General features: G+C 38.7%; 1 protein-coding gene and 1 pseudogene across 12 annotated transcripts in view; both read left to right on the top strand.

The window, feature by feature from the left end:
• RPS6KA3 (ribosomal protein S6 kinase A3) overlaps positions 1 to 10214 on the top strand; it is a 114798-nt gene extending 104584 nt beyond the window's left edge. For all 12 annotated transcript variants that reach the window (XM_036270414.1, XM_036270404.1, XM_036270411.1 and 9 more), the window contains 4 exons: positions 1217 to 1293; positions 1811 to 1928; positions 8518 to 8658; positions 9514 to 10214. In XM_036270414.1, the coding sequence (XP_036126307.1) occupies positions 1217 to 1293; positions 1811 to 1928; positions 8518 to 8658; positions 9514 to 9636 (459 nt within the window). In that variant the 3' untranslated portion in view covers positions 9637 to 10214. The remainder of the gene's footprint in view (positions 1 to 1216; positions 1294 to 1810; positions 1929 to 8517; positions 8659 to 9513) is intronic.
• LOC118636021 lies at positions 6875 to 7631 on the top strand (annotated as a pseudogene).
• Positions 10215 to 14915: the final 4701 nt, after the last annotated feature.

Raw genomic sequence — 14915 nt, forward strand, 5'->3', positions numbered from 1 at the left:
CTTCCTCATCTTTATACCTGTAGAACTTTAAACATAATTTGATGATACTTATCATGTTGAATTGTTAACTACATATACAGGTGGGGCAAAAGTAGGTTTATGGTTGTGAGTATGGCAAACACAGGATTTATTCTTGTATCACTTTTTTTTTTTATCCTCACCCAAAGACATTTTTGCATTTATCTTCAGACAGAGCGGGAGGAAGAGAGAGGGAGAAACATCAATGTGAGAGAAACACATTGACTGGTTGCCACCCACACGACCCCAACCGGTGCCAGGGATGAACTGAAGCCGAGGTACGTGCCCTTAGCGGGAACCGTACCCAGGACTCTCTGGTCCGTGGGCCAACATTCTAACCACTGAGCCAAACTGGCCAGGGCTCTTATATTACTATTTATTAATTATGGTATTATTTGCCATACAAACAACTGTAAATCTGCTTTTGCCCCACCCTGTATGTTTATTTCCCCTGCCAGATTCTGATTTTCTTAAGGAAATCAGAGTTGTGTTGTATTTGTCACAGTTCTTGCCTGATTATAGTTGGTGATTATTAAATGCTTTGAGTGAATCAAATTATATATATATAAAAGTACAATTTTGCACTATATCATTTGTACTGTTATATATGTTCTTAAAAGTACTGTTTTATGTAACCATTTCTGCAGTCCCATACAAAATATACATTCATTTAAATAAGAAACTTACCTTCATAGTTCTCTATGTGCCAAGACAGCATTCAATAAGTGTTAATTCAAATACCAAAATTTATATATACATATATATGTATATAGTATACATATACATATGTGTGTATATATAAATTTTTAGTAGTAGAAGGTTCTAAAGTAGCATTAATATATTGTCTTGTTTGTTAATCATGTTCTGTTGAAGTTTTCTTTTTTCAATTTACTGATTTCAAAGAGAGAGAGAGAGGAAGGGAAGGAACGAGAGGGGGAGGGAGAGAGAGAAAAACATTGATTTGCTCTTCCACTTACTTATATTCATTCATTGGTTGCCTCTTGTATGTGCTCTAACCAGAGATCTAACCCAAAAACTTGGTGTATCTGTATAACACTCTAACCAACTGAGCTACCTGGCCAGGGCTTGAGGTTTTTCTTATATGTATCGATTTAGGAGATATAATTCCATTCCCACAACCTATCTATATCTATATAATAAACAGTGGTGTGTTAATACTAATTTTTATTTATTCTAGGTTTTGAAACGACAAGGCTATGATGCTGCTTGTGATATATGGAGTCTTGGTGTCCTCCTCTATACAATGCTTACTGGGTAAGTGTGTATTATATATGTTATAACTATTTATTAAACAATATTTTGTTTACATTATCTATCTAGGTTTTTAAAATCTTTGTTATAATATCTTTCTTTTCATGGTTTCTCATTTTCTAATAATACAATCCTGTGTGTATGAATATATATACCACATTTATAGCTGTATTTCCAATTTTATACAATGTACTATTTATTAATGTCTTGAGGTCTTAAATTGATTTTTCCATACTTTTTTCTACTCTTATGTCATAAACATGCACAATTTTAAATAATTTACTCTATAATGTATCATATCTTAAAGTATTTATATTTTTGTATATTAAATCTAAGTAATATTTTATAACACACCTTGATCTGGTGCTTTGTGGAGCTTCATGTTTTTGATAGTTTTTACTTTAAATAAAGTATTGCATTAATTTAATTACAGTACTTTTGGATGCTGCAAATAAATATAAAGATTACCAACCAAAAAAGAAATTTTATTCATTAGCATTTTGATTTTATTATAAATTAGTTACACTCCATTTGCAAATGGCCCTGATGATACACCAGAGGAAATATTGGCACGCATTGGCAGCGGAAAATTCTCACTCAGTGGTGGTTACTGGAATTCTGTTTCAGACACAGCAAAGGTAATTTTTCATAATCCTTGGTAAGAATAAATAATATCAATTAGAAACTTGTGCATAAAGTAGTATTTTGAAGTGATGTTACCAAGTAATTTGAACTAAAAAAATGGACCAGTAATTTTGTTTGTTTCCCGAAAGGCATTGGTTTGGCTTTTTTATCTTTACATCTAAAGTTACTTTTTGCTGAGGAACATGATAAATAATAATAGTGGTAGTCTTCATGATTTGTGTGTCTACTCTGTACTTCATGCTGCATTTCACCTAAATTATCTGTTTAATCCTCTTAACAACCCTGTAAAATAAGTGGCAGTATCCTTATTTCACAGAAGGAAACCAAGGCCCAGAATTTTAGTCTGAGCTTGTCCATAGTTATACACCAGATGCATGTGGGATCTTCAAACTAAATAGCTGATTCCAAAGCCTTCAATCCGTATAATAACTGTACCATGTTCTATTTTTGGTCCACATTATAAAGAAAGGGGTCCTATCTTTCTCACAATAAACAGTAGTATAGTTTTATAGTGTCAGCTTGAAATCCGTTTGGAAAGCCTTTCTCACTGGAAGATCTGCCATCCCCTGAATAGCACTGACTTGCTTCCCACCTTGACTCTAGTTTCCCTCTGTTCATTGAAAATTCTCCTTGTTCCACTTCAAAATAAGAAAAACCTAGAGGAGATGAAGAAAATACATACTGGTAAAAGTGCTTACTGATTTTTCTTTGAGGTGGAAACTTGAGATGATTTGGTTTTATAAACTGCATTTAAAATGAAATGTTAGCCTTTTCCTTTTTAACAATGAAAATTCTTAAACCAGATAATTCGTTTTTTCTGGGTACTTGTTTTCTTTTCCATTCATGTGTTGAGAACCTACAATGTGCTTAATAAGTGAAGACTCCAGAGATAAAAGATGTGACTCAGAACTCCTGATCTCAGGGAGCTCACAGTCTAGTTGGGAAATGGCCAATTAGTGTTGCATGTGCTGTTACAGTGGTACGTTTTCTGTGCTAAAGAAGTTTGCTGATGATGCTCGGTCAGAAGAATTTCAGGGAAAATTTTCCAGAAGCAATGAAGGGATTTTCCAGATAGCTTTGGGGAACAGAGGATGTAGTCCAGTGGTTCTCAACCTTCCTAATGCCATGACCCTTTAGTATAGTTCCTCATGTTGTGGTGACCCCTAACCATAAAATTATTTTCGTTGCTACTTCATAACTGTAGTTTTGCTGCTGTTATATCTTAGGTGTAGTCCATCCCACACTGAGGGATCATCCCCACATGCTCTTTGTGGTCATGATGGCATAGGAAGAGCAGAATGTCGCCAGGGAGCTGTGAGTAGTTTAATGTGACTAGTACAGGGTACATGTAGAAGGTAGCTGATGAACCCAGATTATGAAAGGCCTTATGGGTCATGCTCAGGATTTGGGAGTTCACTCTAGGTATTGGGGAACTATTTAAAAATATTAAGCATTATAGTAATCAGGTTTTCCTTTTTTAACATTTTTTTGTTCTGTTAATCTTTACCCGAGGACATTTTTCCATCAATTTTTAAAGTGAGTAGAAGGAAGGGAGGAAGGGAGAGAGAGAAACAATGTGAGAGAAACATCGATTGGTTGCTTCCCACACAACCCCGAACAGGGCTGGGGATTGAACCTACAACCCAGGTATGTGCTCTTGACCAGGAATTGAACCCAAGACCCTTCAGTCCGAGGGCCGATGCTCTAACCACTGAGCCAAACCAGCCAGGGCTGTGGAGCAGTAATTTTTATCCATGAAGTTTGTCACAAACTGTCGTGGTCAGTTGTGGCCATATCAAGTAATGTTACCAAATAAAGTGTCAGAGTTTAGACATTTCCTGCTTTTTTAATAAGTAAAACAAGTCAAGGCTATATCTCTAATTTCTATAATTTGGTTCTCACTCACTTGCATTCCAGTATCCTTTTTTAGTGAAAGAGAAACACAGGTAAGGAGGAGATACAAATAGAGCATAAAATATTGCATCCATTTCAAAGCCTGTCTTATAAATGCCACATTATTACTAATAATTTTTGCTAATTTGTCCAGTTAAGACTTGTGATTATAATCATGATATAATATAGTGAATACCCACAAAATTGGGAGAGAGGACTGTCAATCTGGTGTGTCTCCTCAAGAGCAAGTTTCACATGTGAATGTCATCAAGCATAGGAATCATGTAACATATGTGGCTTTGAGAATAGGACTATAGCTATCATTTTGAATACTTAATATGCCAACACTTTTTTTTATTATTGTTTTAATCCTCACCCGAGGACATGTCCATTGATTTTTAGGGGACATGTTTGCATCCCAAACACACCCTGACCTGGGATCAAACCCGATGCTTAGGCTTATGCCGTGGTCAGCAATTGAACCTGCAACCTTTTGATATATGGGACGATACTTCAACCAACTGAGCCACTCAGCCAGGGCATCCAACACTTTTATTTAAATTATTTCATTCAGCCTTCACTGACCTAATATAAGGGGTATATTACACATAAGGTTTTACAGTATTTTGGATCATGAAGGATGAGTAAACCAAAACAGGTGTAGTGGGATTTGAGCCAAATGGAAGACAAATTTAGGAGGCAGAATAATCTCTGGTTTATTGGACATTAGAAGCAAATGAGAAGCAGATATCAAGCATGCAGTCCACGTTTCCACCTCAGGCAAATGAGTGGGTGCTAGTGTCCTTCAACAAGATGTGCAATAAAGTAGTTTTGAGAGGAGTGATGACTGCAGGTTTGGAGATTAGGAATTTGAAATGCTTCTGTGATGTATAATTAAGAGATGTATGTCCACTAGGCAACTCGCTATGTGGGTGTAGCTCGTAGCAGAGAAGTCTGGGGTGGTCATTGAAGTTAGGAGTTGACATCACCCCTAGTAGCTAAAGCCATGAGCATAAATGAGTTTATCTGAGCAGAGCGCCGTCAGAGAGCCATGGAAGGAATTCATTTAAAGAGAAACCTTAGGAGGAATAGCCATTGAAGGGTAGCGTAGGAGAAGTGATTTTAAGTGACTTGGCCAAAAGTGCACTGGTTAACACACAGATCTGATTAAAATTATAACAGAGTTGTGTTGTGCCTCTGGGCAGTTTTGCAACCTTTTCTTCATTTAAAGCACATTTGCACACATCCAGAATTTGGAAGGCGAGATCCCTTTTTATTTTTATTTTTTGCTTTTTATTTCTATTCTGTCCAAGTATTCCTGTTCTTAGCTGTTAATGACAAGTAAAAGTAAGAAACTATAAATATCTAATAGAGGAGTACTTGAAATAGCATCTCCCCAATTCCCAATATCCAGTCAACCACCAGGTTCTGTCAATTCCTTCTCTTACGTATCTCAATTCCATTCACATTTGTCTGTCTTTTATATCCACTCACCAAAGCTGTTCTTTCTCGCCAGTCTCAAATTGGAGTCTCTAGGCTTGCCCCCTCCGATCCATTTTTCTCCACACATAGTGAGTGTAATCGCTCTAAAGTAAAAACCTGACCGCATCACTCCTTTGCTTTAAATGATTCAATGCCTCCAGAAAAGTCCAAATTTGCTGACATGGCTTATAAGGGCCTTCATGGTCTGGTCCCTTCTCACCTCTCCCACTTTATCTGCTGCTATATTCTCCTTTATGATGTATGCTGCAACCACAATGCATTCCTTTCAGTTCCTTAATGTGACCTGTTCTCTCCTACCTGAGGGCTTTCCTTCAAACACACTTTATTCTGTCTTCCTGAAATGCTGTTTCTCTGTTCCTTCTCTAATCCAACTCCTGCTTATCCTTCAGGTCTCACATTTCTCTAAAGGAGTCACGTCAAAGCCACCCTACCCTGTTCAGGTCAAATCTAGCTTTGTGTTCCTCCAGCTTCACCTCACATTTATTCATCCCATCAAAGAACTTACTATTTACTTTGTAACTGATGCCCTCACTGGGCTGAAAGCTTGTTGAGGTCACAGTTCCTTTCTATCTTGTTCAGTGTTAAATACCCAATGCTTGGCCTTTAATGGATACTCAATAGATATATTTTGAATGAAAATGAAACAAGCCGTGGCAGGGGTGAGCTTTGCCCCTTTGCACACAGAGGACGCCAGTTCTATTCCCTTCATTTTCTACTGAGGGGGTTGCAGGCTGGATCCCCCTTGGGGGTGTGCAGGAGGCAGCCAATTGACGTTTCTCTCTCTCTCTCTTTCTCTCTCTCTCTCTCTCCCCCCCTTCCTCTCCCACTTTCTCTCTCTCTAAAATCAATAAAAACATTTTTGAAAAGAAAATGAAACAAGTGGTACATGGCTTTTATAAATCACAATTGTGTTGGTATAGAGAATATAAAACTACTATTTAGCAATTATATGGGTCTATGTTTCATGCATAGGAAAGCATTTTGGATAGATAGAAATCATTTGTCTCTGAAGAGTAGGATTCTTGGTGTTCTTTATGTTATTTTGGTTCTCTGTATTTCTGATTTTTCTATAATGACCATGAGTTGCTTTTGAAGTAGAAAAAAATAGAATTCTTTAATCTAGGGAGGGGCATTTAGAACTGTCTAATTAAATTTCTGTTATTGGATAGTTCTGCTTTTCAGTATTACCAGCAGCATTAAAAAGTCTTAAGTGGCTAAAAATTACTTAGAAATAAACCTACAAAAATGTGGAAACCTCAGAATATCTAAAGGGAAAAAAAAGAGCCAAAAAAAAAAACCCCATAAAATATGGTAATTTGCCCTTTGTAATACACCAAAATTACTGTTACTCTGGGAGGAGAGACTTAGGTTTTTGCTTTAAAAAAACCAGACTTGGCTGATTTACCGGGGCTTCCCCAGTGCTGGCTGGGTTAGGACACGTACTTCCTGTCATTCAAGGGGAATTCTCCAAAACACTGTCACCAGTGTCCAGCTCTCTGTGTTGTTAAATGCACTAACTCTCAAGGACCCAGAAGGACCTTTCATGAGACTTCCCAGCTGGGCCTGCCCCCCAGCTTCAGAACATGCAGGCAGGGACACCTCTGTCCAAGTTGCTGTTGGGAAGTTACAGGAAGAAAGCTGACTGTTAAAACAGAAGGTGATTCATGTGGAAGACCTCAACACCAAATGGCAGCGTTACAGTACCAGTAGCAGTAGGGAGGTGTACATGCGGGAGCTGTGGGCTCAGCTGAGGAGTGTGTAGGCTACCGAGCCCAAGATGGAGCTGATGAGGAAGGAGATCTCCCAGCTCAACAAGCAGCTGGAGGAGAAAATCAGCAAGTGTTCCGGGCCTCCCCGAAACTGGTGGCAGCTTGGGAGCGGACTGAGATGCTGGAGCAGCAGATTCTCACATACAGGAGGACTTCACTTTGGAGAGAGCGGATCAGGAGTGGGCTCAGAACAGGGTTCAGAAACTTGAAAACCAGGTGGCCACCCTGCAGCGCCAGGCATCCCGCAGACAGGACCCCAGGGAGCCAGGTTTCTGCTGGATTCACATGGGGAGCAAAATCCCCAAGTACTTAGAGACCGATGCTGTGGAGTTTTTGGTGCCTGATGGCCCGCAACCTGAGACTGGATCCCAGTGTCTGGCCTCCCCAGTAGAGGTCCGGTGCTCTGGAGCAGCCTGTAGAGGCCAGGGTGGCCTTTGGTGCCCTCACTGCCTGCAGTGCTTTAGTGACAAGCGAGTAGGGCCAGAAGCTCTTTCTACACATGGCCTGTGAGCCCCAGACAGGAGATAGGCTGGGTGTTCTCGGCATGTGACAATAAAACTCTGGGAGATCGTGGGGCTGAGTGTGCTTCTGACCCTTCACCTTGGTCCCCTCGAGGTGTGGAATAGACCAGGTCAGAGAGCATGTCCAACAGGGCTGGAGGACGGATGCACTCCGGTGGCCCAGCTCTGCTTCTGGTGCAGTTTAGGTCCCCAAGCTGTCAGGCCAAGACCAGAGCAGGAATACTTACAGGCCAAGGTGACAGCCTTACCTCAGCCAGCACCTGGGACACTGCAGCTTGCTGGGAAGAGGCAGCTGCCCAAGGGAACCACACGTATGGTCCCCAGAGTGGAAGGCCCCCACACCTAGATTTGTAGAACTGAGCACTTCTGTGGCACTTCGCTCATAGGGGCCAAACTCTGCCACGGCAGAACCCTGTGTCTGCACTGAAATATACTATGCTGCATAGCGCTGGTCACAGAGCCAGAAGTTACAGCACATTTATTTCCCAGTCACTTATTTATTAATGCATTTGCTACACCAAAAAATAAAAATAAAATATAAAAAAATAAAACACAAATTGTCGTGTTGCCCTGGCTACTGTGGCTCAGTTGGGCATCTTGTTCTGTGCACCAAAAGGTTGCTGGTTCGATTCCGTCAGGGAATTGATCCCTGGTAGGGGGTGTGCAGGAGGCAGCCAATCGATGTTTCTGTCTGTCTGTCTCTCTCTCTCTAAAAATATTAAAAAATAAAACAAAACAAATTGTTGTGTTGACCAAATAATTGCTTTGAATCCAAACGTCTATCTACTACCAGGAAAAAATATTGTCATAGTTAGAAAAAGTGCTCAATATTATCAAGTGCTATAAAAAAGTCAAAAAGGTTTAAGCTTGCTTTATTATTATTATTCCTATTACAGGACCTGGTGTCAAAGATGCTTCATGTAGACCCTCATCAGAGATTGACTGCTGCCCTTGTGCTCAGACACCCTTGGATAGTCCACTGGGACCAACTGCCGCAATACCAACTAAACAGACAGGACGCACCACATCTAGTCAAGGTAAGCGGCCCCATTCAGGACTGTTTTCCATATGTCCTCCAAGAACTACTATGAGACACCCTCTCCACGTCGCAGCACCTTCACCTTTCACTGTACCTCAGCCTGCGTTCACTTCTCCTGTGAGATTCTCTTACAATGGATGATTTAGAAAAGAAAAAGACGCCCTGGCCAGTTTGGCTCAGCGGTTAGAGCATCAGCCCGTGGACCAGAGAGGCTTGGGTTTGGTTCCCACTAAGGGCACATACTTCGGGTTGCAGTTTGGCCCTGGCCCCGGTTGGGGTCATGTGGGTGGCAGCCACTAGATGTGTCTCTCTGATGTCGAAGTTTCTTTCTCTCTCTTCCTCCCTCTCTTTCTCTTGCTCTATCTGAAGATAAAAGCAAAAGAGAAAAAAAAAAAGAAAAGAAAAAATCAAGCCGTGCCAAAGTATTATAATAAATCTAGTTCAAGAATGACTTCTAAATTCCTGAATTTACCCATCAGATAAGCTTAAAGATTTCCTATTTTCTTTATACTTTCCTTTCTTATGCACAACCCAAAGCAAACTACGAGTTCCAAAAGACCATGCTTTGCTGCCTCTGAGAAAGATTGCAAAGGAAAAAATGTTCAGTAGACTGCATGTTATGAGCCCGCCCCGTCCTTCCTTATTCATCATTTTATCCTCCCACAATTGGCCTCTTCAGTGTTAGTTAAATCAGAGGGTTTTGCCAGTGTGGTTATTTTCATGATGAGCCTAATAAAATCTACATAAGTTTGCTAATGAAGAAATTATCTGGGGAAAAAAATGTTCATTTCATGTTCTGTGTACGTGACTACCCATTGTCATTTTTGTTTTGACATTTCTTTCCTGTTTTCAGGGTGCCATGGCAGCTACATATTCTGCTTTAAACCGTAATCAGTCACCAGTTTTGGAACCAGTAGGCCGCTCTACTCTTGCTCAGCGGAGAGGTATTAAAAAAATCACCTCCACAGCCCTGTGAAGTGACCTCAGTGAAATATTTGGTACCATGGTGTAAGCTGATAGCACAAGTTCTGGCGACAGGTAGCACATATCTGAGAGACACCTGCAAGCACACACTGTCCCAGCTGGTACCCATAATGCTGCTGCTCCTGCTGCTGCTCCTGCTTTCATCTCTTCTCGCTTTACATGATTGTTAGCAAGTTAGATTTTCCTGGAGCTTCGGATGAAATGAAAATGGAAACATGACGAAGATATATTCACTGAATCAATAACAAGAATAATGAACATGAATACCACCTAAAAATACACTGAATAAAGTACTCTACACCATATAGCATTATTTTTATAGGAAATATTTCATGTCCCTTAAATATTCTTTGTTAGTTATAGGGATGGACAGTTTATGTTAAGCACTTAGCTTAAACAATCCGTTTATATTAGCACTGTATCCCTTGTGCCATCCAACATTTTGTATGTTTTTGTAAACAATTCATATACAGTACATTTCTGTACTGCTTTCTTTAATGTATACATGCCTTGTTTAACTTGGAATCTATTATTATTAATCAATTGACTATTAAATCTGGTTAAATAGTTCACCTGGATTAACAGTATTGTTGGACAACCCTAAAAATGGCCAGATTGTGGAACAGCTGTTGAATGTAATACTTCCAAAATGTACATATCTTTCCCCATGTCTGTTTCACTGGTTCTTTAGTTTGTTTGTTACTTAAAGTCGGGTGCTCTGTCAGACTAACTTAGAGAGCTGTTATGGTAGAGAAAGTTATATGTCTGTGGCATGACATCAAGAGTACAACTATGAAGTTAGTTCATATACTTTGCAATTCTTTAGGATTCTTTTTTCTTTAATTAAGAATGTAGTTCTTGCACTTTTAATCTTAAATAGTGTCCATACTTAGTATTGGCATATAATTTGGAATTTTACCAATATACATCAAAGGCTTTTGAGAGTCATGGTGAAGAAATTGGCAAAGGAAATTTTAGCAACAGGTCATTTAAGTCACATTGGATACTTCATATTTAAATAGATCAAATTGCAAAATTTAGCATATGAATAACAGGATACCTGTTCTTGTATACCTGTGAGAAAAGTATGCTTTTTTTTTTTAAACGGTAAATCATAATGAGTTTCTATCCCATTACGATGCTCTATATTGAACACTAATTTGAGTGTAATAAAAGCCACAGTCCTCTATGAAATTGGATTAAAACTTTCTTACTCTAGGGAATAAAACATTCTTGATCAAACAGTATCTGTTCTAACCTGAAATCATAGCTAAGGTAGGTTAAATGAATGTCTAGCATTGAGCGTTTTCTGAATTCTTCCTGATGATTTATAGCCATGTAATACTTCCTTTAACTTCAGATACGATCAATTTTCATAATGGTCACTGAGTCGGCTTAGATTACAGTATTCATTATCTACATCTAATGTGGTAGTTTCCATTATTTTATTTGATTAAAGAAATTTCCATTATGACATGTATCTTTGCCAAGCTACCCTAGCATACATTACTATGTAATATGAAAAACATTTGAACAAGGAAAAAGTGATTTACCTTACCTCATCAAGAATGTGCCCAAAAAGATCTTCCTTCGTCATGTATTGAGCCATTTACAACAGAAATCTGTTTTCCTGCCAGAAGCTTTAAATCTTTCCCATGGGAGTACAAAGCCAAGAAAGTGTGGTTTGTCTGTTTTGGAAGCCGCTCGTTATTCCTTAATTTCTCCTCTATGCAATTAAAGAGAAAGGGAAAATCTATAACATTCCTTTTGCCCAAGTGACACAAAATGATTATTGTGTAGAAATCAAATGTAAGTTTATCGTCTGAAAAAATGTATGAGAGGAGGGATTTCAGAAGATCCGGATGGAGAAAGTTTTTTAAATTCTTGAATATATGGATGCTTTTCATTGCCTGGAAAGAAAGCTTTTTTCTTTCTTTCTTTCTTCCTTTCCTTTCCCTCCCTCCCTCCCTCCCTCCCTCCCTCCCTTCCCCCCTCCCTTCCCTCTCTCTCTCTCTCTCTCTCTCTCTCTCTCTCTCTCTCTTTCTCGTTAGTGTTATAAATCACAGTCATCCCAAATTCTTGTCACTTTTAAAATGTTAATGTAACTGGGCATATATTTTCAGATTTTTGACACTGATGCTATTCCATAATTGCTTAGGTGTATTTTCCATCGTAGTCTTTTAGAAACAGAAGTAAATGTATAAAAACTTATTAGTCATCTGTCCATCTTTCTCATGTTGCATGTAAAGAACCTGTGACCCAAAGCAAAGACTAGAATCCTTAACTTCCCATTCAGTTTTTCCCCATAGCACCATGCTGCCTTCCCTTCAGGTTATCACCCAACTGGGAGCTGAGTTGTTCAAAAACTACATATTTCTTGGGGCACTCCTCTACTGGTATATGAATGCCAATTTATTGCTTTCAAAGAATTGCCTTCTTTGTCTAGTCCAACTGCCAGTTTTATTGGGTAAAAACGTTACATGTTCACAAAACTGAAGGTTTTCTGCCTAAAAAGCAGTTCATGAGCATAATTTATTGTATCTGTGGTTCTGGTATTCCTATTGCCTTTGATTTACAGTAGACAAACTTGGCCAACATTGTGTTCTAAATGTAGTGCTTGTGCTGGGTTAACCTTTTCATTAATTTCTTCAAGTCCAGTTCCTCCAGGCCCCTATGGTTGTAGTGAGGCCCTTCACCAGATAGTGTTGCTGATTACCAGGGCTTCTCCCAGGAGGTTTTAGTTCAGTCTTAAAGATATTTCAGTGTGAAAGAAGGAACTAAACTATCAGGCCACTTTCACAAACCTCCTGTTAGCTTATAATCCAAAATACTATCCTAAATTGGTAGATTAGCATTTAGTATTGCCAAGTACATACTAGAAAATACAGATTATACTACCATGTGTTTTGTATCTTCCCTTGCAAGTGATGATGTTAAACTAAGGTAAGTTTTTTTGTCCTTTTAATTTTTTATATAAATTATTTTCATTCCCTCTAATTTATAAAGATGTCTTCTTTCTAAGTACAAGAGACCCTTGTCTTTAGCAGATTTTATATGGATTCATTTATTCACAAGCAACCCCAAAAGTCCAAAAATGTAATAATTTTGACAAGGCAGAGTTGAGATGCTGTGAAGCCGACAGATGGGAAAAGTCAACTTAGCGAGTGTCTGGAGAGGGTGTGGTGTGTATGGCAGAGCACATTTCACACGTGGGCTGCGAAGAGCAGGTTTGGCTCAACCATTTCCCATCTGTTTTGGAGAAGTGGTTGTTGTTGGGACCAGGAGACATCATGGGAGGTGGGGTTGTCCGTTAGCTGTGCCCTATACCCTTGGCCCAGGAAAGACTTGAAGAGGGAGAGGGGTGCAAAGGCTCCCTGGGTAGGCAGAATAGTTTGCGTAGGAAAGGGGCTGGGGTAGGTCTCCCCTGAGATGAGAGCAGAAAAATATTCAGGATTTGGGAGCCTTGGTACAGATATGCTCAATCACCACAGAAGCCAGCAATACACATCTCAACATGGCTTTGATATTCTCTACTTCCTATTCAGTTTCCTTGACTATATTTTGTAGAGAAAATTCTCTCTCATGATGGTATTGAACATTTGAGATTTATGAAGACATTAGGACAGATATCTCAGGAATGTAAAGGGTCAGAAAAGGTCTGTTTTCTGTGATTAACAAATTTGATGGGTTTCATGGCTGACCCTTGGTGCTTAAACCAGGAGGTTCCAATCTAGTTCTAGAGTTCTGCCCCTCCAAAAGGTCCAACTCCATGTGACTAACAAACTGGATGTATACTTTGAGCCTTATTTAATTCACAGAGAGGTTGACTTAACTCCATATTTTTATTTCAATAAATGAAAATAGTCCTCTTTTCACCTCCAGATTGCTTACATTTTGCTGGTCTCCCCAAGTGACCATTGGTGGAGACCAATTAATGAAGGAATGAAATTCACTTTCTTGGGACTGTGGTATTCTGCAGAGCCATGCTTAACCACTTTTTCTAGTGAAGAATCTACAGAATGATAATACCTAAGTATGGATGGCCAAGAAGAATTTATACCTACAGTGTGCTTTATGTATTTTTGACACTGCTGTATTCTGTGTGATTGAGTGACTTGTAACTGGTTCCAATGTGAGTGTTCTCAAAGAAGTCTAGTAACTAAGTTGACTTAATTTTCTTAAGCCTTATATTATATTAGTCTCACATTTACCACTTTGATTCCAGTCTTTTAACTGTTCATAACAGGGCATACCAAGGGTTGGGATAAGAGCCTACTTCCTACCTCTTAAGGCACTTATTATTTTTCCATGTAACCTTGAAGTGCATGATAAGCTGTTTAAATGTCCATGACTTCTCCCAGAGCAACTAGCAAAGTATATGTCATTGAATAGAGATTAGTGGGAAGGAAAATTTAGAGACTAAGTTCAGAGGTGCAAACCTCAAGAAAACCTCTTTAGAGCACATACCATTTGAGTACAATATACGTAAATGTATGTGAGAAGAGAGTTGCTATTAATAGTCTTCTAAGTAGATTAGTTCAATATCTAATGGAAGTGAAAATCTTTACTCCTATTATCACTATAGTACTGAGGGAACCGTATACTGAGTTTTTAAAACAAGTATTTAAAGTAGAACTTTTAAATACAAAGCAAGGGCATAAGGATAAAGGTTTGGGTTTGTGTTCCTCTAAGTGTAGTGTTCCAACTAAAGCTTTGTTTTTTAATCAAAAAATGCTTCAAGGTATTGCCATTTCTTAGCATCCTTAATAATTATGGGTGATAAGTTTTTAATTCTTAAAATTATGTACATGTATTAGGTTTATCTTAACTCTTACCCCATGCAGAAGGGAAAGTATACACCTAAGGGATGTAATTATTTTGCATTTTTGGCCATGGGTGGGAATGGGGTGGGCATCTACTTAAAAGTTTTTAAAAAAGAAAAAAATCACAAGTATTTTTCTACTATTATATATGATCTTACTTTATACTAGTTTCTCTCTAGTAAGGCATGCCAGAAGCCCAAGGTACCATATCATGAGTTCATATGTATTGTACCTTTTATTGGTGGTTAAATCGTATCAGATGCTTGGCACTGCTGCCGTAATTATGAAATGCTTGTAAAGGATTAAATATCACTGAGTACTTTAAATTGTTTTACTTAATAAGAGTCTAATCTGGGAAGTTTTCAAATCATACTATTAATGTATAATCTAAGCTCTTTCAGATGTATCCATGAATAATCCTGGAACAATATTGCTTGTATTCCTGTCA

The sequence above is a fragment of the Molossus molossus genome, unplaced genomic scaffold (assembly GCF_014108415.1).
Source record: "Molossus molossus isolate mMolMol1 unplaced genomic scaffold, mMolMol1.p scaffold_m16_p_2, whole genome shotgun sequence".
Classification (NCBI taxonomy): domain Eukaryota; kingdom Metazoa; phylum Chordata; class Mammalia; order Chiroptera; family Molossidae; genus Molossus; species Molossus molossus.